Source organism: Pezoporus wallicus, unplaced genomic scaffold (genome assembly GCF_028554395.1).
Source record: "Pezoporus wallicus isolate ANWC-B61680 ecotype Strahan unplaced genomic scaffold, APGP_CSIRO_Pwel_v1 contig_3952, whole genome shotgun sequence".
Classification (NCBI taxonomy): domain Eukaryota; kingdom Metazoa; phylum Chordata; class Aves; order Psittaciformes; family Psittacidae; genus Pezoporus; species Pezoporus wallicus.
Window position 1 is genome coordinate 11,180,445 of NW_026635034.1, and position 25,988 is coordinate 11,206,432.

Genomic DNA, 25,988 nt, shown 5'->3' on the forward strand with positions numbered 1-25,988 from the left:
TATACAGAATATGAAGGTTTATTTCAAAAGAATACATTTGCAAGAATACACATAATGCACTCGATGTAACAGTACCTTCTGCAAAAATAGGTTACATAATACCCAGTAATGAAAGAACAATCTTAGTTCTCTACAAATTAGAAAGCAGAGAGAATAGCCTGGACAACCTTCAAAATGGAGGTTATAGTTGTGTATGTTGTGAGAAGTAGCTAACTTTAAAGCATGACACCACAGAGCTAATGTTGGTAAATCAAACTACTAGCACATGGCTGCAAACTATTCTTTTATACAGGATTAACAAATATTTTGGTTCCAATTTGGTTTTTACACAGCTCTAGTGCCTCAGGGAAAACGCTTATCAAAGATACACAAAAACTATCCAAAATTACAACGTAACTATTAAAATGCCTCCAAAATTGAGAGGAAAGTAATCATGTTAAATTAAAAAAATTTAACCAGGACTTCCAGACAAGGTTTCCTGTGTTTTAATCAGAGAAAGTTTACAAGAGATTTCAATAAGTTATCTTGAAACCAAGCAGCTGTAGATCTTAGAATCTTCGTGGAGGTCCACCTTTAAATGGTTTAAATCCTGAGCCACTTACCCTCTGCATGGAATTCCCTGTGATCTGTACAACTCTATTAATTGGTGAAGAATTACTGGAAACAAAGGTTTTAAAAAAATGTTAAGTCATGGTAAGTATCCAAACTCTTGATGTACAAGTTAAGAACATTGTTATGTCTCATATCACCCCGCTGTTAAACTGTGAGTCTCAAAAGAGTCTTAACAAGTTGTCACTTGTTTCTGCGCAGGTGCACAGTACTGCCACTAGCAGTATAACAGTTATGGAGTCATGTGCTGGCATGGGAAAGATGGGTTTGTGTGCTGTGCAGCAACAACCCATCCACAGAAAGTAACACTGCTTGCACTGAGACCATTATACTTCCTAAGCACAACCAAAGCTTTGAGAGCTCACGAGGGAACTGAGAGGAAGGAATACTTCTTGTACCTTGTATGTGGAGACATCATGCCACCTCCTCCACGGCCATCTCCCATTCTCCTTGTGTCATGATACCCACTTCCTTGAGAACTAGGTCCATGCCATTCTTTCCTTGGTCCAGTTTCACGACTATGGCGCTCAACACCATGTCTGTCCTCATTATAGTGCTAGGAAGAAAGCGGTAGTCATTTTCAGAACTAAAGGTGTACTTGATTATCAACAGGAAACAAGCTTTTCAAGACAGCTAAACTCACACTATAAACTTGTAATATACAGAACTCAAGCATCTTTTAAGATTTTAGTCCACAGGCAGCTAACCCACACTTACAAGAGTCCTATTAAAAGTAACAAACACCTAATTTGCAATGGGTGTTTGGGTATGCAGGGAGTAAAGTTCCATGAGCTCATACTTTACTCCCAATTCTGCCCTGATCTCGTATAATCACTATGTTCCATATAGCTAGAGAAAGACTATTTTTAAATGCTTCAAGATCTAGCGGCATGGACCGATTTGGTCTGTAGGCTTTAAAGACAAGTCCTACAGAAGGTTTTTCTCTCAGTAACAACACAATGCAGATTAAAACAAACTGCACTGAAGTAGCAGGTAATATAAGGTTGAGACCCGGAAAACACATGACAATGAATTCTTAAAAGCCTAATCAGCAACTCATTCAGATGTTGTTCTGATCTACCTGAAAGGTGCTAGACAAAAAAAAGAATTGGGGATGTTTTCTGCCATTTCTTGGCTTACAAAAAAGCCCACCAAAAAAGAACTTTTAAAATAAACTAACTTTCAAATAGCCAGAACACTTGGTGGTCATTTCTGTGAAGCTACACGGTCATTTTCCATTGTGATTTTGCTTTTTCCTGTCTCACTCATGCATACAAACACAAGAAGATGACTCACTTGTCCTCCACCTCTCTCTCCCATCACACCTCGTTCTCCTTCTCTGCTTCCATATCCAGAAGCACTGCTACGGCTACCAGGAGGTGCACCTCTCACATGTCCAGACACTTCTCTTCCCGATCGATCCGACCTCTCGCTTCTGTAAAAATTGCTTTTATCAAAATTTTGGTTTCAGTATAATAGAACTGGTACCGAATCACAGCACATGCAGACTTCAAGGATTCCCTTTTGTTTTTCAGGTTAGCTTTTTTCTTTTACATCTATGTAGCTCTCTAAAGAGTTAAACCTTGCATGTTACTTGTTCACACTCTTGCAGAAAAGCCTCCTTACTTTATGTTGCTACACACTGTTAAGTACAGGCTGCTGGGAGTCAGCACCAAGTTTACAGATAAGGTTTAGTGTATGTGACAACATACCCACCATCTTTTCTAATGCATTTTGAAAGTGACTTTGCCATTCTTTAGGGAGGGGTCTGTTCTCTCTTTACACAACGATTCCTGAGGAATTGCTAGTACGGGTAAACTCCGTAAGAATCAGCATGTTCACCAGTTCGTTGGTTAGCCAGCATATTTACCTGCCGTCCCGCTTGTCTGTGCTTATGCTTCCCTCACTCTTCCAATTTGTTTGCCTAGGTGGATTTGAACCAGTCTCTCTTGGATGTCGACCATGTGGTATCTCAGGTCTGTCGTGAATTATCACTGTTCTTCTTTCATCTCTGTCTCCTCGCACTTCTCGTCTGTCTGTGTCTCGAAGTTCACTTCTTGGTTGTGGTGGTTCATTTCTTCTGGACTCACTGAAGTTCTTGGGATATCTCTCAAACCCCGGCTCTTCTCTTCGTGCTGTTGGACGAGTCTTTTTTGCTTCACCTTGGTTTACAAAACGCTCTCGCCTAAGTTGTTAAAGCAGAAAAAAGTCATGTATTTGTCTCCCATTTTCCCACTTCTCTGCACATGGAAGCACAATGTGAGCTTACAAAAAATATCTTTATACACGTTCATTACTATATATGCGACATGTATCTCAATGATCCTTCCCACCTAAACTGTATTTATTTCTACAGTTGTGATTTTGATCTCGAGTTCTTATAGCCAGTTTAACATTTCTTTATGCATTTACCAGTTCACTTTTTAGTCAGTATAATTTACAGTTCACTTTTTAGTCAGTATAATTTAAGTGATTGTAGGGCTTTCTTTTTGCCTTGTATGAAGCAGAGAGGATGCTAGATTTCAAGTCACCTAGAAAATATAGTTCTAGCTCACTGCACCACAAAAGTAGAAGTCCGGAAGCTACAATTACGTGGTCTTAACAACTGGTTACTGGAGAAGTTTAATGGAAACAAAACTGGAACTGGAACCAGCATTTAATGCACAGTAAATTTACTGCAAGGATCCTCGTGAATGTGACTTGTGCAAGAAATACCCTTAACTCTGATTAAGTAAGTTGCTTCTAGCCTTACTTCTTAAGCAGGTAAGTAAGCACATCGGACAGATCTAATCCATTGGAACCCACTTATGACTAGATGTGAAAGAGGAATGATCACAACAACTCTTTTGAAATGTCACCCAGAAGAGACCACCGGGCAGTTAACTTAAAAGTCCTCAGTGAAAATCAAACTGGATTCCATGGTATAAATTGCCAACCCTGAAGACAAGAAATTTTGGGACACTGCTGCAATTCTATTGCATCAGAACTCTATAAAGTCTTTAGCACTATTTTAAATTTTGAACAGTTATGAGTGAAATGCAAAGAGATGTGGGCAGGTGAATACTTGCCCTGTTACCAAAACTTACCTATCAAAAGATGATGATGGAACAGAAGAACCTTCTGGGTATCGTCCCCGTTCTCTGTGATCAAAATCATTAAACCTGTTCTGCTGGCGACTGTAATCTGAACTGTGACTAAATCGTGCATCTGTATCAAGAGCCATCTTCTTATTCTCATTCCAGTAAGGATCATCTCTCCTTTAAACAAAACAAATGAATTCTCATCAGTTGCATGGATCCAAATCAAGGCCTAATACACAGAAAATTGTTATGAGTCAGCTGTCTGTTTTAAAGATGTGCATTTGACCTTTGGAAAGCTACTAACAGAAGTGGACTCTTTAAATAGCGGACAAAATCACTTAAAGAAAAAAAACCCACACGCTCCCGTTTAAAGTGCAAATTAAAGAGACAAAAACATCAATAAAATATGCAATAAAATCTAAGCAATAGCACAGTGTTGGGCACTTTAAAATGAACCAGCAAACAAACCAAAACCCCAAGAAAAACATCAATGTAGCAAAAACCAGCCTTCCAAGGGAAAAAGAAAAGAAGCCCTTTAGGAAAAAAAAAACCCCAAACCCAAACCAAACAATGAACACCCACAGACCAGAACAGCTTTCTCCGGAAACAGCAGTGTAGGAAACATCACAGCCTTGCTCACTAAAAACATTCAGCTACTCTGTGATAAGAATGTGAGATATTAAGCGTATTATCAGTAGCTGTATTTAGTCCTCTAGTGAACAAGTATTAATATTCTGCTACTGTATCTACCGTGACAACTTACATTTACCTTCCACTGTACCCAATACATCAATTTTATGGCCGAGGTCTCAGCCCTATTTTTATAGCCAAGTAAAGACCAAAACCAGTTCATCCATGTGGCTCAAATGCCAAATAACAGATGTCATCAGCTTCAGTAAGAATGAAAGCCATCACTTTGACTTCCTGAAGCATCCACTTACCAGAAATGTGAATTCTTAAAGCAGAAGCTAGGAATTTCAGCCATTCTCAGCTTTTCTCAGCGAATGTACTGAATTGCGTTACACTCTTTTTGTACAGTAAGAATTAATTCACAGGATGCTTATTTCAAAACTCTCTCCTACAGATAAGGTATGTTTCATGCTTAGCATAAACTGATGTCAAAACCAAACACCTGAAAACAACTCTTCTGTAAAGACTTGTTTCAGGTACAATTGCATTTTCAAGTCTGACACAAGGCTGGTATCTGTTTCGTTTACTAAATGCTGTCAAACCACGGTTTGAGAATTAGATTACCTGTGATCTACATCACGTGGTCGTTTCAAAGAATTTCTCTTCTCTTGTTCATAACGAAGTTGCTGCTGTTGTCGACGAAGTTCCTCCCTTTCACGCGCAATACGCTCCGCTTCTTTTCGACGTTCCTACCATGAGAGCGAAGGGTCAATAAACACAACAAACAATAACCCTTTATTAAAGATATTTGTAACAGTTAGCAAGTATATGGAATTAATAGTTGATAATTTTCTATCAAAGGCTATCTAATGGAATTAATCCTTGGATAGCATCTAAGATTAAACAGCATATGGTATATTTCTCCAACAAAAAGTAGACAACAGATCTGGAGAAGCTATTGGCTATTAGAAATATCTCCAGGTAAGTTCCTGCACCGCTACCGTGTTTGTTGTTCAGGCACACATCCATCAAGCTGCCACTGACATAGAATCATAGAATCGTTAGGGTTGGAAAGGACCTTAAGATCATCTAGTTCCAACCCCTGCCACAGGCAGGGACACCTCACACTAAACCATGCCACCTAAGGCTTCATCCAACCTGGCCTTGAATGCTGCCAGGGATGGAGCATTCACAACCTCCCTGGGCAACCCATTCCAGTGCCTCACCACCCTAACAGTAAAGAATTTCTTCCTTATATCCAATCTAAGCTTCCCGTTTAAGCTTGAACCTGTTACCCCTTGTCCTGTCACTACAGTCCCTAATGAAGAGTCCCCCCCAGCATCCCTACAGGCCCCCTTCAGATACTGGAAGGCTGCTATGAGGTCTCCACACAGCCTTCTCTTAGTAAAATTATGGAAGGTCTGTAGGACAATATGCTCTGATGTAGTCTGTTTTTAGAGACAGACAAGTATAGCCTCCACATAAACCAGTAACAAGAATTTGCTATCAAATTACAAGTCAAGCAAAAAAGGTAAAGATTACTGCTGTTGTACACTTTGGATTTTGTAGTGTTTGGTTGGTTCTTTCATGGGCTGGGTGAAAAGGTGAGGATCAAAATTCACTGCAAATGCCAACTGGGTTATACTCCAAAATGATACTGCACCGCAAGCCAAAACAGAAATACGCACACCTGCTCAATACGGACACGTTCTCTTTCCAGCCGCTCCCGTTCCATCCTTTCCCTCTCTAGCTTTTGCCTTTCAATTTCTAATCGTTCCCTTTCTCTCTGTAAGCACTCTTCTCGTTCGTGCATTATTCGTATGCGTTCTCTCTCACGACGTTCCCTCTCAGCAATTTCTCTTCGCCTAAAGAAAAAAGGAGAAAAAGGGAAAGATGTGGCAGAAACTGATCTAAAATCTCTCATCCAAAACTAACATCACCTGAGGTACAGACACTGAAAAAAAGCTATTTCAGAGTAAGGTCTTGACAGAAGTCCCAGAATAAGAAGTCTCCTTTTAGCCCCAAGTAGCCAAACTGGTTTTAGCATATTCTATAAAACCATTTAAGCAGACAGCAAATCTAGGAAAAGTTTTATCATTATTCTTGATGTATTCCATGCTGGATTCATATTTTTATGCTGTCATTTGGCAAACAATAACAACAGCTTAGCAAAGAATAGGATTTGGATCTTAAAAATAAATGCTATTTTAGCTCCTGTCCTCTTCAAGCTAACAAAAAATTTACTTGTTTTCTGTCCAAAACCAAGACAGACTAACTTGACCACTCAAGTTAGCGGTCACTAACCACTAGTTAGTGGTCACCACACTTGACTTGCACAGGTTAGGTACACTTGTCAAAGCTTCGTTTTGCTTTCATCTTCCCAGTACCTTACAAGAATCAGGAAAGGCATTTTCTCATTAAGCTTTATAGTTGCTACAAATTCCTTTCTTTAGGGAAATCCAGCTAACAGAAGTCATTTAACTATCCTTTGCAAGCTTTTGGACAGATGAAAAGAGCAGAACAGAACAGTATAGCTGTTTAGTCCTTTTACTTAAAGGGAAAAGATTATTATGCTCAATTTGCCATTAAGATATACAACAGTTCTCTGTTGAAAACCAGACACCCCCAAATACTACCTCTGTCCACACCTCCTAGTCAACTTCTCATCTTTTCAAACAGAAAACTGGCATGCAGTAACAGTTACGAGATGTACCCCCCATAACCAGCACTAAGCTGGGTGTTTACATTTATGGCTATTAACAGATTAAATAAAAATTCTGGAGTCCATTAATTTACATAAAGGTACTGACAGGCAGAGTCCCAGACTTCCAGCATCTGAGCAAAAGGCTTGACAGAATGCATTCTGAGTGGGTTTCTAAATATAGTATCTGATCAATTAATGCAGAAAATAGCCTTTAGCAAAAAGATGAATTACTACCTTCGGAGTTCAACAGCTCGTCGTATTCTTTCCAATCGAACCATGTGTTCTCGCAATCTCTGTTCCTTCATCTTTTCAAAAGGCAAGATATCCTTTCTACCCCTGTATTCCCTGAATTTCACTTTATCTTGAATAATACGCTCTTTGTTCCTCAATATCTGTGGCTATAGATAGAGATTACAATGGTTATTTCAGAAGTCTCATTCATTTAGGGAGATTTCTGGATGCTATGTTCAAGTATCATTAACTACTTAGCTATCCCCAAAGCATACAAAGCTTCTATCTAAGCTTAACAGTTTGTGGTAGTTCTTCACTTCTCAGTGAAAATATCAACTGTAAAGGAGTATCAAATCAGATAAGCATTGCATCAAATCTATAGATACTTACTTTATCAAACCTTCCCCTTCTAACTGTCCTAGTGTGGCCTTGGTCTCCTTTCATTTGGTCTAAAACTACAACTTGACCTGGGCTTTTACCACCTGGTGAAAGGGGGAGAAGAAAAGAAGAAAAAGAAAAGAAAAAGAAGAAGGGTTTAACACACACATACATCCCTATTCGCCTATTACAGCTTTTCCTTAGTGAAATGTCTGAATCCCTGAACAGAAGTGTTACTGACAGAAGCAGCATACCAGCACATGGCTGTAATTAAGTAGCAATATAAAATCTGGAAGCTTTTACATCAGCTCCAAAGTAATTATGTTACTGAGTGTAAAAAAGGAACAAGTGTTTAATTGTCTGGTTTCCAATAAGGGCAAGAACATGCCCACAAAATAAGTCAGACACACACATACAACACGACGAAGACATGGCTCTATTGCATACTTATTCTTTTCTTTTCTTCAGTTTTTTTAGTGGATTCTTGACTGGGGCCACTCGCTCCATTATCACTCTTCTCATCTTTACCTTCTGTTTTCTTGGCTTCTTTACTTTCTTTTTTTTCAGATTTCTCAGATTTCTTTTCTTCTTTTTTGGTTGATGGAGTTCTTATTAGGAAAGAAACACAAATGCAATGAGGACAATTCAACTTAAAAGGATTTTCACAACTTCAGAAGACATATGCAATTTCTTACTTGCTGGCTTTATCACTTGAGGCAGTCTTCTTATCTCCCATGCTCCTACTAGAACCAGATTTATCATCACTTTCTTTCTTCAGCTCCTTTTTGGAAGGATCCCCTTTCACCTATGTTTTTTCCCCAAAAGCAAATAGGTTAATACAGATTCTTGCATAAGATGGTCTATTTTGGGAAGTTTTCATCTCATTAAACCTACTTTCTCAACAGAAATTTGTTGTCCATGCAGCTCTGTTCGGTGAAGGTGTGCAATACATCTAGCCACTTCTGTACTAGAGGACATTGTTACTATGCCATAACATTTTGCCCCTGGGCTTCGTGCATTTGTGACCACCTTTGCACCAAGTACCTATATAAACAGGTAAAATTTAGGTTTTGAGAGAGACATTTCTAGTAAGGAACTAATAGTATTCCAATAATATTTTTACCCTAGTATGTAAAAAACAAAGCAAAACCACCCAACAACAACAAAAAACCCCACCCCACTGGGAAGACTGACACTCCCAAGTTTCCAAAGGCATGTAATTCCATAAGAAACTGAAGCTTTGAGAACTTTATCCCAGCTTTCACATCCAGGCATGTTAATGATTACATCCCATTTTGAGAAGTCACAACCTCATGCACATTATCTAAATGCTTCTTTTGAAAGTTACTGTCAGAATCAATACACAGAAACACCACTGATCTGAATTTGACAGTTCATGTCTGACAGATTAATCGCCCCGAAAGCTGCCAAGTAAGTGGCAGCAAGGTGTAAGTTGTATGACGTAGTAAGTCAATAAGGGGGCCAATTCTTCAAAGGCATCTATCAAATGCATCAAGCAATTTTAGCAACCAGCTCTTTGACACCTGGTTCTTGAGAAAGCACTGTGTTCCTTGCTAGAATTTCTGTAATTACTGGAGCCAGTTACCTTGATGTAGTCATGCTCTAACGCAACAATTTTGTCTTTCTAGCAGCCTGTAAGGTACAGTCATTTAGATATATATTTCCCAGTTAATTTAAAACTGGGAAGCTAAGTAAATACAGGTAACAAGCATCTTTACAGCAAAACCAGCTAAAGAACTGGAAGTTTTAACAAAACATACCCTTGGGTTTCAGCACTTGTGACGGCATTAAATAAAAATCACCTACTAAATTCATTAGAAAAATCAGATACCAAATAATCAGCACACATATGTGATATTCACAGCGTTAAGGTTCTAGCTAGTGCCCAAGATACAATAATGTCATAACTGCAAAGACTTATAAAAACACTGAATTTTCAGTTATCAGCAGCTCCTTCAAGAAAATGAGAACTGCAATAAAAATTGTTTTCAAGAAGACTGCTTAGCTTATATGGATTCTGCATTGTTCTATGGAATTTGTATGTTCAATTGAATCTAAAATCCAGGAAAACAGACTTAGTTTAAGCAGCTTGTAAAAAATTCATTAAGTCATTAAAGAGTCCCTTAAATGAACAGCCACTGACTCTAACTTTTTACCTATTTTTCCTATTCACAGACCCTCAGAACACGTTTTAAAAAGCGTTACAAAGCAGCAGGTTCTGTAGAAACTGTTCACATTACAGTTTTCCCAGTTAGCACATTACCTTCCTCTCACAGTTAAACACAGTTGCTACAAAAGAACATAGCCATCATTATTTAATTAATAAAATGACAATTTAAGCCAGTCCTGATCAGTCACATTTGTGACATTTCTTTTGCCTCTATGGGAAGAATAATTTTTTAGTATTAATAAATATTTTTTTATTATTTTACTGGAAGAATAATTTATGGGTTTTACCCCTATGGGAAGAATAATTTCTTACAAAATTAACATGATTCTTCCCATAAGCATGCACTCTTATTTTAGATGCTGAAAATATAGGGTATTTTTAGCTTACACTGCTTGGATATTTCAATTCAGGCTCTTATTTAAATAAAGTATTACTCCATTTCTGTAACTGAATAGAGGAGGGGGAAGAGACACATACAACACACATGGTATCACACCCCACAAAATACCTTTCCATATTTGCCAAAGAGATTTTTCAAGTCAGCAGCTTTTGTGTTGGAAGACAGTCCGCTAACCCACAGGTTTCTAGTTGAACTTCCACTGCTACCACTAACACTGCTTGCACTTCCTGTAACAAGTTTTACAAAACAGCCAAAAAATTAAGGTGACAAAGGTACCATGAATTTTGAACTAAACTGTTGCTGGAAAGAGAAGTTTAGTCTGTTACCTTTAAGTAACTGTTTATCTGGCTACCTTTCTTGAAAAGACTTCTATATGAAAAAAAATACACGCAGTAAGATTTCATTCATTTACTCATGTGTTGGAACCAACAGCTTGGCTAACACATATCCAAATGACACAGCTAGAAAAATCATACAGTTCTTTGTTAAAGGCATGCTTTACCCCTCATCTGGGTATGTACATTCAGTATCAACTTCTGAAACTTATCAATAACTTTAACCCAAGAACATTTTTTTAGCACCCATTTGTCCTTCATCAGTATGTCTTAACAGTACTCGCATTACCAAAAGATAGCAGTAAGGTAAGTTGAGGAGACTGAGCCTCCAGAACAATGCAGTCAATTCCCTAACTTCTTCAAATATATCCCTTCCATCCAGAACAGCTTTTTTAAAATGCTGCTGGATGTAGAACTGGATGCAACCCACTGAAATGAGTCCTCCAAACTAAGGAAAATTCTAAAGAAAAAAAAACAGCAAAACCTTATGTGCTCCCCACAGATAGCAATCATTTTTGCAACAATATAGAACTGGGAGCAAGAGATTCATGCAATCTTACTCCCAAATCTTTTAGCCTTACATTGTTAGTTCAGCTTGTTGTTTGCTGCCAAACGTATGAAGTGCTTTTGAGTATGTTAAATTGTAGCCAGTCATACAGGCAAGACCAGGACTGGATCTTAAGCTAAACAGCTGGAAAATTTGGTGGTATGCGGAGTTTTTAAAGGTAATTTAACCACCTTGAAGAAAATAGTAACTTTCCTTCTTCAGTACTGAAAGCAACAGATTTCAGTTATCAGCTATTGTCAAAATAGGATATCTTGATAAATCGTGACACACTTAGAATGTCATTAAGATATCACTAAAGAGCCATGGCTGGCTTTGGCTATGTACTTTAAGACAGCCTTACAATAGCTCCGATTACAGTTATATATGCTACATGAAAACACATCTGCAGTATCTTAATTTCCTTGTAAGCATATAACTACCATGAAAAGACACGCATCTACAGAAGACTGAATTATCTCTATCACAAAAATTTTTCCTCAGAAATTAATTTATCAGATAAAATTCCATTCATCCATTAGTAATGTGAGAGATATTTTTTGACAGGTTTTTGGCAGAGAGCTTGCAGGCAAAACAAGGAGACTCATGAGATTATACAAATGCACTTGCTCGAGTATGAAGCATTGGTGTAACTGGTGACATTAACGTGCTCTTGAGCTCCACTCAAGTATGAGTTTGTAATTGTAATACAGGGTTTTACAGTAAATGGACAGAAATTCCAACACAGACAAATAGGTCCAAGTTTAATGCACTGAACAACCAGAAGAGCTGTTATACTTGGTTAAAAGTTCACTTTATTTAAAAATGAGCTAGAATTAAAAACAAGACAAAAAAAAATTATTGGCATTATGTTTAATTACTTGCAATTATTTTTTGCTGACCTTGCATATAACATCAACCCAAACCGCAGTATGTAAAGTACAGCAGGCTTCTCTGAAAATTACACCTTCTCATCAAAACAAAGACTTGCGAAATGTTAAGTGCAATTTGCTCCCAAAAGTATTCTGGAATAAGAGAATGTATTTTCATGGAGTCTTTTAAGTATTTTTGACCTTATGAGGAATCTGACACAGGGAAAAAAAAAACAAACCAAAACATAGACATGAACATATAACTAGTGTCTACTGTAACTCTAGCATAATTTACTACAGATGTATGAGTTCAGTCATGTAAGCTGTGCTAGCATGTGGCAAGCAGTTTCTCAAACGGGGAAGCATTTAGTTATGGACAATACTACCCTAATTTGTAATAGTTACCTTTATCATCCTTTGATGTTGTCTTGCTTTCTTTAGATTCCTTAGTAGAGCTAGAGAAGCAAATTAAAGATCAGAAGAAAATTGAAAATACAGCATGTGGTAAGTGTTGCATTTACACTACTAATACTAGTAGACAAGTTAGCATTGCAAAAAATAAAAATAAAAAAGGGCTAGACTGTATATTTGAACAAATGATTCCCTTATGGATTCTTGCACTGATTTTCCCCAAGATGCCTGAAGATCTAGATTTTCTGACAACTCTATTCAGTGGATATATGGCAATCTTCTCCAGATTTCAGGACGGGGACTTGACTTCATTTTGTGTTCTTAGAACTGATAGCTGTTCATTACCATCATCACAAGGACATTTAAAAAATCGTCAATTTGAAAAAAACAAATAAATGCTGACAATGCGACAATGCAATCAGAAGGACATAGTGTCTATACGAAGATCTTGAATTTTAAAAAGTAACTTATGGCGGTCAAAAAAATCTATAGGCAGGAGCATAGGATACTAATTATAAGATTCTTGCTGCTACCCCCATAATGTAGAGTGATCTTATTGAATGCTGGTACTCAGTATCGTAAAGAACTGACATAGAAAAACAAACCTCTTTGCTTGACCAGAGGCCCCAGTAGACGAGGGACCTTTCTTCAAAGTATCCTTTTCTTTGTCTCCAGATTCTGCTTTCTTTGAACTTTCCCTGGCTTCCTTCTTGACGGGATCACCCTTCACGCAGTCTTCCTTCTTACCATCTTTATGGTTCTCAGTCATCTCATAGTCCTTGCTTTCCTTCTCCAGGCTCTGTGAAATGGCATCCTGCCCATCCTTGGGCTTACTTGCTTCAGAATCTGTAATTTTCACATTTTTACCTGTTTCTAGGAGGTCATCACCATCAAAATCCAGAGTGATGGCATCTTCAGCCTGGATTGTAACCGATATGTTATCATCCTCAGCTTCTTTCACAGAGGTGTTAGCTTCCATCTCTTCATGAGCCGTGTGATCAGCCTCAGCTAGGCTTTCTTCTGAAGGAAGAGGTTTAGATACTTCTTGTGTACCATCACCAGAACCTGCTTTATCTAAGAGGATTTAACAGGAATAAATATGGCAAAACAGAAGTTTAAACAATTTCATATGCATAAGCTAGAATAGGACCTAGAAAATACAAAGCCAGTTATTAGCACTGATGGAAGGTTAGAAAAAAAAACACAAGGTGTATTAACACATATATAAATCCTTTACCCAGGATCACTTATTCTTCCATGGCAAAACACATTTTCTAGAGACAAATACCAAAACATTAGGAAGGGGAATATGGTTCCATCCTGGAGATACCCGTTCTTCATAAGAAGTATCCATTTTCCAGTTTAGGATTTAGTGTTAAAGAAGAAAATAGTTGCTTTGAATGCTCACAGTTTGATTTAAGTCGTCTTTGAATCTTCGCGGCTCTAGGACTTCTTCCCAAATCCGAAAGAATTACAGTCTTGGAGAATTTCAGCCAGTCTTCCACGCTGGGGATCTCCTTTGTTTATTCCATTCCTAAGCAGTTGTTAGGCAGTCAAGTTAGCTGCACAAGGCTGCTGCAGAACACGAAGTGAGCCTTAATCCAGAGTTCGTAGACAAACGGTTCTCAGTCTTCATCCACTGGAGAGATTTTCCATCTCAGTCCGACACAGGCATCTCCAACCACATTCTTGGATTTGTGCAGATGGGGCACTTCAGCCATAGGGTCCCTCGTAAACATGGAGTCTGTATTTTTATCCTGTAGCTTCAGTAATGTGTTTATCCCATCTTTTGTAAAGTGATGATGTTCCATGTCCTTTGTAGTCCACAATATGCAGAATCCTTAAGACTTCTGTCCAGGAAGTCTGTTTGCCCAAGTGCATTACATTCCTTCTATAGTTTCGCTAATGAGCATAGCTTACAAAATGTAGCCACTCCACAGGTTTCCAAACACTTGTTTTACCATCCTATATACAACTGGTATTTCTAAGTGACAGTAAGCCAAGGATATGATGGTCCACACATTTGTTGGGTGCTCAAGCTCAGTGTAACGGTGTATCATTTCACTCAAAAATCAGTTACTGCAGTGCAAGCTGGAAGCTCTCACATCAAGACTTACCGTATATTAAAATTGGAGTCCTTGAATACTATGGTTTTTCATTAAGAATCATAGTATTACAGCTATATTATACATCCACCACAGTAACTGATAAGTACTGTAATCAACTCTTTAAGAGTAAAATAACTCTTAGGAGTGAAATAAACCCACTGATTGCAATGATTCCAGGTGCTGGGCTTAATAAGGAGACAACTGATGCTTAGTACTGGAGACAAGCCTAGTATTAGGAAAGAGACTGAATATTACAAGAGAAAGTTGCCTGCTCTACCAGACTAAGACCTCTGAACTCTATTAAACTTTAAACATACCTTTCTGATTTTCTTCATCTTCACCATCCTGCAAAAAAAGAAAGTCAAGACTAAACAGCTCCTACTTTAAGCAGAACAGTTTGTAGTTTCCACAGAATTTCTATCCCTTGAAGGCAAATTAATAAAACCCAAACTGTTTCCAAAGAAAAAATGGTCTAGAAACCAAGCCTGTGCAGCTCTCCCTTGTCAAATCACTGAAAATTTTTACGAAACTTCACTGGTGTGTATCTGCAACACCTGCAGTTTGCAATTGCAACACACAGCTATTTTCTTCCCCTTAACTCAATGGGACATTTCTAAACTGTTCTGTATCTTGCTAAAGCCTTCAGAATGGCTGTCTAATTACTACTTTCAATGCAAGCAATCCCTCATTAGGTTTAAAATCTTAGGACAGAAGTCAGAAACTAGGTAGACTTCCTCCACTAAGTACATGAAAATGAAAACAAGATCTTAAAAGGTATTTACTTATTTATCATTAGGCTCGCAGACCAAGGCATGCTGTAGAAGATGTCATTTTCAAACATCAATTCCATGTAACTTCAAAAGAATTTCTGAACTTAAAAATGTTACAGATGTATTAACAACACCACCACCACCCAAACCCAACCCTTCCTCCCCCCTCCCATTCTCTAAAGGCAGATTTCTACATTCAAACAGGAGTTTAGGCATATATGCTATGTTAGCATTTGACATAGCCCTCTGAAGTGTTTTTAAGAGGGTTTGAAACATACTGCTTTCCAAGTCTATGCACTAAATATGCCCAAATTGTAGACAGGAATTTGCACTTAAACAGGGCATCTTATTTGGAAATCACTATTATCTGCATTATAAAAAATTATGAATAAAAGCTTCCTATAGTGCTTACCTGTGTTGTACTACATCATCTGACTCTAGGATACATGCTGGTCTAAAGTGATCTTTTCCAACTAAACAGATATGAAAATCATCTTAACAGAAATTATTTGGAACTTACATGGACAGCTGGAAAAGTGTAATCTTCCACGTCTTGACCTTCATTTTCCTATGAGAACATAAAAAAGGACTTGCTCAGCAAAGTATTTGTAAAACACTTCAACATTCAGAGAGTCAAGAGATTCATTTAACTCAGAAAACATTTTAGTTAAGTGGAATCACACTCAGTAAGGTGAACATCAATGAGCAGTTCTCATTACTTGTATCTTTCAGTTCAGTGATCAGATTATATATGTCACCACTAGTATCAGGGAAAAAGCCCACTTAGGAACTCTGCATGGACTGTGGTAGTATTTTATCAGTCAATCCACACCACATCTGTTTCAGGACTATTCAAACACAAGTCAAGGAGAACAGAAAGAAAAAGTACTAAATTATCTTTTACAGATAAGCAAGACAAACTAGAAGAAAAAAACCCAATCCCTGGTTCTGACTTCCCAGGAATACAAACACGCTTAGAAAAATGTACATGTAAAATATAACAAAGTACCTGACTCACAGAATCCTTTTCTGTCTCTTCTGTTGTCTCTGCTGGCTCTGGGTCCCGGTATCTTTTCTTTTCTGCAGATGGCAGTTCTTTTGAATTCAAGTTCTCATCTTCAACAGATTCTTTAAAGTCCTTTAATTCATCATTTCCATCGAGATCACTTGCATCTTGAGTCTCCAATTCACTTTCCTTTTGGTGTGAAAAACAATTACTTGACATTACAAGGGTGTTACTTGTATTCTGAGAAACTAATGGGTGGAATCACTGTTTCTGCAAAATGCTGTAACACATCCATAACAAAAATTCATAGCATGTTTAAAAAAACCCACACACCTTCACACCCTTAAGTACCACAGCTGTGAGCACAGTAAAAACAATGCTCCAAATTTCCACAAAGGAAGTGGAAGCTTATTTTGGTAAATAAAGCCAAACATTAAGCTTAAACTCAGAAAAGATTACATACTTTTATTACCTTGACAAAGGAATCATCTTCAACTGAAGCATCACCAGTTAATTCATCAGCTTCATGCTTTTTACCTGGAATGACAAGATATACTGATTACTAGAGCTACTCCATATACCAGACTTTCTTTCAATACTGAAAATATACTAAATATTTCAATACTGAATATTGTGTTGGGCCTTAGTTTACCTGAACTGTTCACTATCAAGATGACCCTTCCCAAACTGAGTATTTTTAAGGTCAGCAGAAAAAAATGCAAGCTGAGCAAGCAAGCATGAACAATTAATGCTGTTGCATATACAAGCAGTTACATCCAAGTCAGAGATTTTAACACCAATCCTTCTATTTTGATTGATAATGGAATTCAGGAGAACATCAAGCTACGTTTCTAGAATTACTGGAGTTATCTAGACATTATGACTTCAGACATTGGGAAGGTGTTGCCTTCTAGTGTAATTAGCATCACTGAGCAGTTTGGGTTAGAAGAGTCCTCTAAAGGTCATCTAGTCCACCTAACCTCCTGCTGAAAGTAGAGCCAAGTTCCAAGTATGATCAGATGGTTCATGTTTTATCTAGCTATGTCTTTGACTATCCACAAGTATGGCAACTGCAAGACTCTCCAAGCCACCTTTTCCAGTGCTTTTCATCACTAGAGGGAACTACCAGCAGAAGAATTGAGTCAGGTGAAGCCCTTGTGTTTTCTACGTGTTCTTTATTGTACTAGTGCATGTATCATCAAAGAATTCAGCTCTTCCAGGACATGCACACTCTTCTCTAATAAGGTTGTCTCTGTGGAGCTCAGAACTAGACACAGTTCCCTTTGAAACCCACTGCATTTCCTTAATCTTCAGTAAAAACAAGACCAAAGAACACCAGATACAAATATCTCCACACACACCCCCTTTGCAGAGCATTCTCTCTCTGATTCATTCTATTGAAGATTAGTCTATGCGATGTTTTTCAGTAACTCAAGGCACAAAAGCAGTTGTTAGGACGTGGCTTTACCATCTTCTACTGAAACTCATGTCAATTCCAGATGCAAATGACATGGCAGTCATGATCACCACTTAATGCTTTATTTTTTGACATCACATCTTTTCCCATTCTCAGCTCTGGGGCCCCCAACAGAAGAGGGATGTGGACCTGCTTGAGTGAGTCCAGAGGAGGCCATGGAGATGCTGTGAGGAGTGGAGCAGCTCTGCTCTGAAGACAGGCTGAGAGAGCTAGGCTTTTTCAGCCTTGGAGAAGAGAATGCTCTGGGGACACCTTAAAGCAAGAACAGCTTCCAGTGTCTAGAGGGGCCTACAAGAAACCTGGAGAATGACTCCTACATGTGCATGTGGTGGCAGGACAAGGAGATATGGCTTTAAACTGACAGAGGGGAGATTTAGATTAGACATGAGGACAAAAATTCTTCACCGTGACAGTGGTGAGGCACTAGCACAGGTTGCCCAGAACCTTGAGCAATCAGGTCTAGTCAAAGGTGTCCCTGACCATGGCAGGGGGACTGGAACTGGGTGATCTTTAAGGTCACTTCCAGCCCAAAGCATTCTACGATTCTATGATCCCTTCATCCTCTAATGAATGGCTAAATCAATCCTATAGATGTTCAAAAGGAGTAGAAAAGAAAAACATCAGCCAAAGTTTGACACAGATGGAGATTTCTACTACCTGGAACAGTCAATTTTGTCAGCAGCTAATTTTCATAGTCTTTCATACAGAGTTCTTAAATTGTATTTCAAAGCTGGGAACTGCTCAACTACAGGGGAAGAAGAGACTACTGTTTTGGTTTTACTCATTTCACTGAAAGATGGCACTCTGACAGTACTCCTATATGCAGCATACTGTTTTGAATTTTAGACACACACTAGTCCCTAGTTACTTCTATGATTGCAAAATATAGATCTAAGCATTCAGATCCAAATACATAAAGAGATCTTGTCCCTGATTTTAATTCATTTAAAACAAACTAAACATTCCCGATTTATATTTGTAATGTAATACATTTGCAAGACTTTCGTGCAGAAAGCCAGCAACACAGGTATACTTAGGAAAGGCACCACACAGGTATACTTAGGAAAGGCACCTTCTCTCAAAAAGAAGCATGCACTTAACACTAGAGAGTTTTTGATATGCATCACAGCTGATGTCTGAAAGCAAGACTAACCCAAATCTTGTATTACTATTTCAGCACTCTGTGATAGAATGTACAGCAACATGTGTCTTCAACGTAAATTAAAAACACAGTGAGAAACAGCAAGGATTTCTACACACATTCAAGTGTTTTCTGTTTTGCCCCTCTCACATTTCAGTTCTTGAGTTTATTAAACCCGAAAGACCAAGTTTTCCCTGCATCCCATATCTAGCTGTGCAGAGAGACAGCCAAAACCACACATCAGATGCTAGACATATTTAGCAACTATCTGGCATATACTACCATGAAAGCTATTTAGATTCACTCATTTTGCCTGAGGAAGTCTCACAGGTGAACTAGAACCTAGACTATATTAGGGAATTAAAAGAAAAAAAAAAAATCTACCTCAAATTAATCCCATTATTCTGCAATAGCAGCTAGAGAAATGCATTTTATTGACATGTCCTCATCAAGAGGAAGTTGTACCTTTCAGTAATGAAGCTGTCCATATGTTTTGTTTGGTGCTAGATTAGGCCAAACAGGAATACATGTTTTCATTAGCCTTTCTTCAGTCTTGCTGTCTTTGTTCGCACCAAGTCTCATTTACTCCAAGTACCAGAGGTACTTGGTACAAATAAGGAGACCTGAACAATGACCTTCACCTTCCAGTGCCAAGCCACAGAACGGTAGGAAATCTGCTTTCCCCTCTCAGCTCTGTATTGTGGGTCACTCTGATCTGGTCAGTCACGCTGCTCAAAAGCAGCACTTCCAAGGTTCTGATACAAATCGTTTTCAGAACTTGGCACACTAACACTCCAAAAAGCCAGCATCCACAAAAATTCACAACTTCCAGAGTCCCCAGATATTCAAAACTTTTCCACACTGACACTCATCCACAGCAGTCTACTGAAGGCACACTTGTCTCAGTTACACAGGATTAGAATCAGATTGCAGCAAACACCTTTCAGTGACCTTATTCAAGACTGCTATCACTTTGGGGAAAATAACTGGAATTAAAGGGTACGTTAACAATCACAGTCAGAACAGCTAGACCTTCTGCAGACAGCAGTCGTCTTACAGGTACAGCAGTTGTCAAAATACGATAAAATTTCTGTACAGATTTATCCATGCAGTGGCTATTGAAAATGTCAGTGGTGTAAGCAGCAGTCATCACAAAGCTGGGTGCCCAACACCATAAATATTAATTTACCTTGGAATGATGGCACTCCTTTATAAGCCATGCCTACTCCCTTTTCAGGCAATGGCTACATATCGTAAAATTGCAACCCACTACTTAAATAGAGAATGAATATTCTCCTTATGAGATGTAGAACATCTTTAAAATGCTGGTTTAAAGCCACACAGGTTTAGCTTTTCTCTCATTTACAGGCCTTAAAAGTTGCATAAGCTTGTTTTACCTATTAATGGTTTTCTACATGAGAAATTCAGGCTTATACAGAATTACAGAAGTATTCTGGAGAAGTCTTAAGCTAGGTATCTGCAGAAGTATATTGACACACTTATAAAATTTTGGAAAAATCAGTGTTTGCATTTCTTCTGGTACTTCTTTTGGAGCCCCAACAGGTTTCTGTTGTAGCTGATACCAAAGATTCATCAAAAATGTGCAACAGGAGGCAAAAAAAACCTCTACAATGGAGTAAACTCTTTATAGCATTATTTAGTTAAGAGGTCTGCTGCAATTCGAATAATATAATTTGCCACAGTATTAATTAAAGCAAATTATCCTGTTATACTTCTGTATTCTTAAACAGTATCACAGAGGAACAAGAACATTTAAGTCTTCCCCATTATCTGCAGGATACTGCTCTTACTCGCTTACAGTTTTTAGAAAGGAAGGCCTTTTGAAGGCCAACGGTATACAGCTTAGTTTTTTTTTAAGTAACTCAACAGTTTTAATAAAGAAGTCAAAACCTGTTGGTTACAGCATTTGATCTAACAGCACCATCAAATTGGAAATTCAGTCAGAAACTAGAGGGGTACTTAAGACATGAAGTAATAGGTATCTGACTGGCCTTAAAAAGTTGAAAAGCTGCAAATAAACATCTCTGCTCACATTAATTCTCTAAGGTTAAAATTGATTAGCCTAGAATCTGTTCCTCACCCACACTAATTCCAAAACTTGGCAGAAAAGTAACTTTCAATCACTAAGTCATGATGTATCAATATGCCACAGTATTTTTGACTGCAAATAGTTCAAAGGAATCGTCACATCGGAAACATTTGGAAAATACTTCGTCCTAGAAGTAACTTCCTCTGGATTATCAGAAGCAGCAGCAGAATGTTCAGACTTGAAAAGAACATCTTTTTCCAAAAACTCTTATCTTTTCACAAACAGAGAAATTTGTCCATAGCTACTAAATTCCAGTGTGGAAAGGCACAGCTGAGGCAATTAAAGATGGGGCACTTGGTATTTGTTCCATCTTTAAGCTTTTTAACTTTAATTGGCAAAACCAACTGATCCCACCTCCACAGTTTTTCTGATCAGCTGTTCTGCAGTTCTTCTTTACCCCAAATATTTAATTAAATTAGCTTCCAGGAAAAGTGTTGTATTTTGACTAACTTTTCATACAGGATCAATCAAGGATTCTTGCTGGATTACAGAATCCTTCTGCAAACATTCTTTAAGTCATGATGCGAAGTCCACTTTCCCAATGAAGATCCACATGGCTCCCTCTGTGTTATATCAATTTTGGGCAAGTCAGTAAACACCCCATTCTAAATATGGCTCCTTTTTCATACAGTACATTATCCTGTGGAACTTTGTATGGGACACTGGAAAGCTGCTGTTTAAAGAAAGTCTACATTCAAACCAGTTTAGTCAAGGTCTTATTATTCTACTCAGTGTTTCACAGTTATTTCTTTCCTGTCTCACAGGAAGTTGGCTTTGTACCATCACACTGTCAGAAGGTTGTCACAGTCCAGTAAAAAGCTGCAGTATATACTCAGCTGATAGATCAACTTATCAGGCCATTACAAGATCCTGTTCTATGGAAGTAAATTCCACTCTTAGCCTTATTCCTACTCCTCTCCATATTTGTCAATATACATACAAAAAAATCAACGAGAGAGAAAACAAATGCAACACACACCCCTGCACACACTATTCCCCCTCTACTTCAGCCTGCATCAACATTCCAGATCAAGTTTTTCTAACAGACAATGCTAAGGAATTAGACATCTCAGTTTTTCCACAGTTGCAGTGAAAATGGCTACAGAAGACATTCAGTCTAAAATCGACTCCATCTGACACAGTTCATGATTTTTTGGAAGGGAAACCTCCTTCACCTGTCTCTCCTATTCACCTCTGCCTGCTGTGAGGAGGTTTAGTCATTATTCCCACTTCCTGGATTTTTCTGAGGCTGTATTTTCTTCATAAATTACCATATGATATATCTACCCTCCTTTGTATAGCAATAGCAGCATCAGGAAAAAATACTATAAAACTAGTAGTGCCTGGACACCAGGAAATAATTAAAGATCTATCAGCATTAGGCTGAAGCTGTGGGGCAGGGAGGAAGCAAGCACTAGCAGAAGGCCTAGAGCAATCTGTCAGCAAAATCAGTAAGTGAGGCAACACTATGCATAGTGAAGAACGTGTATAAGCACAAGGGGATCAAGACAGTTAATTTAAGAGAAAATTCAGTCCTACTAGATTCAAGTGATGGGCATACATCTCCCACAAGCCTTTGAAACTTTTCCAGTGACACATTAGGGAACGGGTTTTTTTGAAGTGCCAGATTTACAAGTTTTGAGGAATACTTTCTGGTTACTAGTAACATATTTCAGTAGAAAACATCAGAAAGGGAGATAAGATCAGAATCTGTAGTTAACACATACAAGCAACAGTTAAAAAGAATATATATTCTTTCTTACAGTTATAAGTAAGCCAATTAAAAAAAGATTTTCCCCAGACAAATTACAGTTTTAACTTGTTCAACACGTGAAGATTAATACAACATGAACCTTCTTATTTTTGGCACAAAATTTGCTCACAAGACTTTTATAATCCAAAAAGTAATGAGGAAAAACTCTTGAGCTTGCAAAGTAGGCAGATAAGAACTTCATGAAGGTCATATTTTACTTTGAAGTTTACCAAGAACATACACGTTACACATACACCTTAAAATTCCACAGAAGAGGTGGCAGGGAACAGTTACTGAACCCTGCCTCAGGCAGCAGCAACCTCTGCAGAAGCAAAATTAAACCAGACGCTGCCTCAAGAACATTACGCACATGGAGATACTAGTTTGGAGAACAGGAGGATGAAAAGCAGGAGGTAAGTGTTCGTTACAGGAGAGCAAGTAGCCATTTAAATCTCTACATGAAAAATTGTAGAAGCCTTTCCTTATTTAGCTTCCAAGTAGTTTCCTTAAGCATCAATTACTTTTCCAGAGTAGATAATAAAGTAATGTTGCAGAAGAAAATGAAACCACATTGTGAAACAGTTTTATTCCCTCTTACTTTTCTACTAAGTCCAGGTAAGTACAGGTAAGTTATTTAAACTTTCTAAGCAGAATTTATTACTTGTTTCCCCATTCACAGCACCAGACAAAAGCATGAATAAGCATTTCTACCACAAAACTCAGCCTCAGTTAAGTGACAGTGGTATAATATTGATCATTTCCAAAACAGGTGTCTATACCACACTTATGAACATTCCTAGCATGTACATTCCGTGAGGAATGCCATGCACAAGCCACACATTTCCCAGTATTACTTGATTATGAATGCTCTCAGAACAACAGAAAATAAAAACCCAAACTAATACCCCACAGAACTTAAGCTCAGAAAAATTATTAAATACTGTAATAAATATGTATGCAAAAGAAAACAGAGGCAACAACCTCTGCCAAACAAATCTGTATAGAATCTAAATAATTATTTTTCACAACAAGAAAACTAAAATCTCTTCATTAGACATTTCAGAGTGAGCCTTCAGAGCCCATTCAGGAAATTCCTATTTATGAATCCTGTCTTCAGTAAAAAGTATGCTAATAAACCCAAATACAGTTGTAGAATCATAGAATAGTTCGGGTTGAAAAGGACCTTAAGATCATCTAGTTCCAAACCCCCTGCCATGGGAAGGGACACCTCACAATAAACCATGTCACCCAAGGCTTTGTCCAACCTGGCCTTGAACACTGCCAGGGCTGGAGTATTCACAACTTCCCTGGGCAACCCATTCCAGTGCCTCACCACCTTTACAGTAAAGAATTTCTTCCTTCTATCCAATCTAAACTTCCCCTGTTTAAGTTTGAAACTTTTTACCCCTTGTCCTATTACTACAGTCCCTGAGGAAGAGTCCCTCTCCAGCCTCCTTGTAGGCCCCCTTCAGATACTGGAAGGCTGCTATAAGGTCACCACGCAGCCTTCTCTTCTCCAGGCTGAACAGCCCCAACTTTCTCAGCCTACCTTCCTACGGGAGGTGCTCCAGTCCCCTGATCATCCTCGTGGCCCTCCTCTGGACTTGTTCCAACAGTTCCATGTCCCTTCTTAGTTGAGGACACCAGAACTTGACCCTTCAGCTAGTGAGCCCCTAGCACATATTGTACACCCATCACCAGCCTAGGTCCAACACCTTCTCATGGCTTAACAACCTCTTAGTTCTCCCTCTGCTAACCACAGACACTCTAAGAGAATAGAGATACCCATCCCTGCTCCCAGAGCCACACAGCAGTTCTTATACCCACTCTAAACCTGTGACACTCCACATTCAGAAGTGAACACAGCATATTCCAAAAAGCCCACAGATCACCTACACAGTCTCAGCACACACAGCACAAGCCCACAAGATCTGCTGGCAGGACAGCTGCTACCTCATAACACATCTCTTAACCTACCCATTTTCCATGTCTATCCGGCATGCCTATAGATTGCCTATATAGTGACTAAAACCAGACAAGTAATGCAAGAGATGTCTCAGATGACAGAAATCATGAACAGTAAAGTCATAACTGTATCTAAACTACAGGCCACAGTTCCACACTCCTTCTTTAAGGTGATATATGCCACAAAAACCAGTTAAGAATGTAATATATATCCAAAGATCTTAACCTTTGCTTTTAGTTGGTTTCTTGGTGGGTGTGTCAGCCGAAACAGTTATTTCAATGTTATCTGGATCGCCTCCTTCCTCTTCAATAGCCTAAATAAGACCAAAAAACAAAAATTCAATTTTTAATGGATTTCAGTGGGACTCCAGACAATTCGATTTTAGAAGTCAGTGAGACAATTACTTTTTTTCCATCTCAAAAGCATTTTAGGAAACACTTTGGGTTAAAACTTTCACTTAGAGTGAGGGAGGGAACACTAGTGATAATGGCAAGAGTTTAAGCTGTTAAAATGGCATGTTCAAAGCACAGCTTATCAAGGATCTGCACATTTCTCTTTGGAAACACATCAGTAGAAGGCTAGTACGATATCCATGATAGCATGAAGGACAGCACGAAAACAGGGGGAAGGGAAGCTCAGAAACCCTACAGCAACAGCCAGCCCCAGGGCTCGCCCCAGCGGCCGTCCGACGAGTTCCTACGCCCAGGGTGGCGGGCGGGCCACAAGGCCGCGGGGCGAGCTCCACCAGCTGGGACACCGAGCCGGACCCGGCCGCCGCCCACTACCTCGGCGGCTGAGAGGGGCGTGCCGCCCTGCTGGGGCCACGCACAGCCGCCGGGCTGCCCGATCGCGGCAGACCCTCACCACCACACCGGAGGCAGCACGGGGACAGGTCCCGCCCCCCACACCGGGGGCAGCCGGCGGGACGACGAGGGCCCCGCCCCCGGAGCCAGGCAGCCAGCGGTGGCGGGCCGGGCCCCTCGGCTGGTCGGGTAGGGCAGTACAGGACAAGGCCGAGCAGGGGAGGAGGGGGGGGGGAGGGGGCTGGTTCCCGCGGCCTGCACCGGCCTCTCACCTGCTTGAGCCGGGAGATGAGCACGGTCTTCACCCCGGTGATGTCCAGGTTGCGCCGTTTCAGTTCCGATTTGAGGTCAATTACCCGCAGATCGGTAATCTTCTTGCTCTCGGTCGGGGGCAACGCCACCGACGCCGGCGCAGCAGGTGCCGCGGGAGCCCCCGCAGCGGCGGGAGACGAGGCGGCGGCGGCCATTT

General features: G+C 39.3%; 1 protein-coding gene across 6 annotated transcripts; it reads right to left on the minus strand.

Moving 5' to 3' along the window:
* Positions 1-25,986, minus strand: SLTM (SAFB like transcription modulator). Of its 6 annotated transcripts, none has more exons than XM_057398595.1 (21): positions 25,792-25,986; positions 24,942-25,029; positions 16,742-16,806; positions 16,273-16,458; positions 15,784-15,831; positions 14,811-14,838; positions 12,991-13,459; positions 12,380-12,429; positions 10,332-10,450; positions 8,527-8,676; positions 8,328-8,437; positions 8,080-8,240; positions 7,645-7,736; positions 7,258-7,421; positions 6,010-6,184; positions 4,944-5,068; positions 3,696-3,866; positions 2,480-2,794; positions 1,906-2,044; positions 1,008-1,165; positions 1-657 (listed from the first exon to the last, which is right to left on the minus strand). In XM_057398595.1, the coding sequence occupies exons 1-21, from the start codon at positions 25,984-25,986 to the stop codon at positions 549-551; spliced, it is 3,117 nt and encodes a 1,038-aa protein (XP_057254578.1). In that variant the 3' UTR covers positions 1-548. The 6 variants fall into 6 exon arrangements, with proteins under 6 accessions (XP_057254578.1, XP_057254537.1, XP_057254547.1 ...); XM_057398554.1 differs by having other exon boundaries at positions 1,906-2,056; XM_057398564.1 differs by having other exon boundaries at positions 1,906-2,056; positions 16,282-16,458; positions 16,733-16,806.
* Between the last annotated feature and the right edge of the window lie 2 nt (positions 25,987-25,988).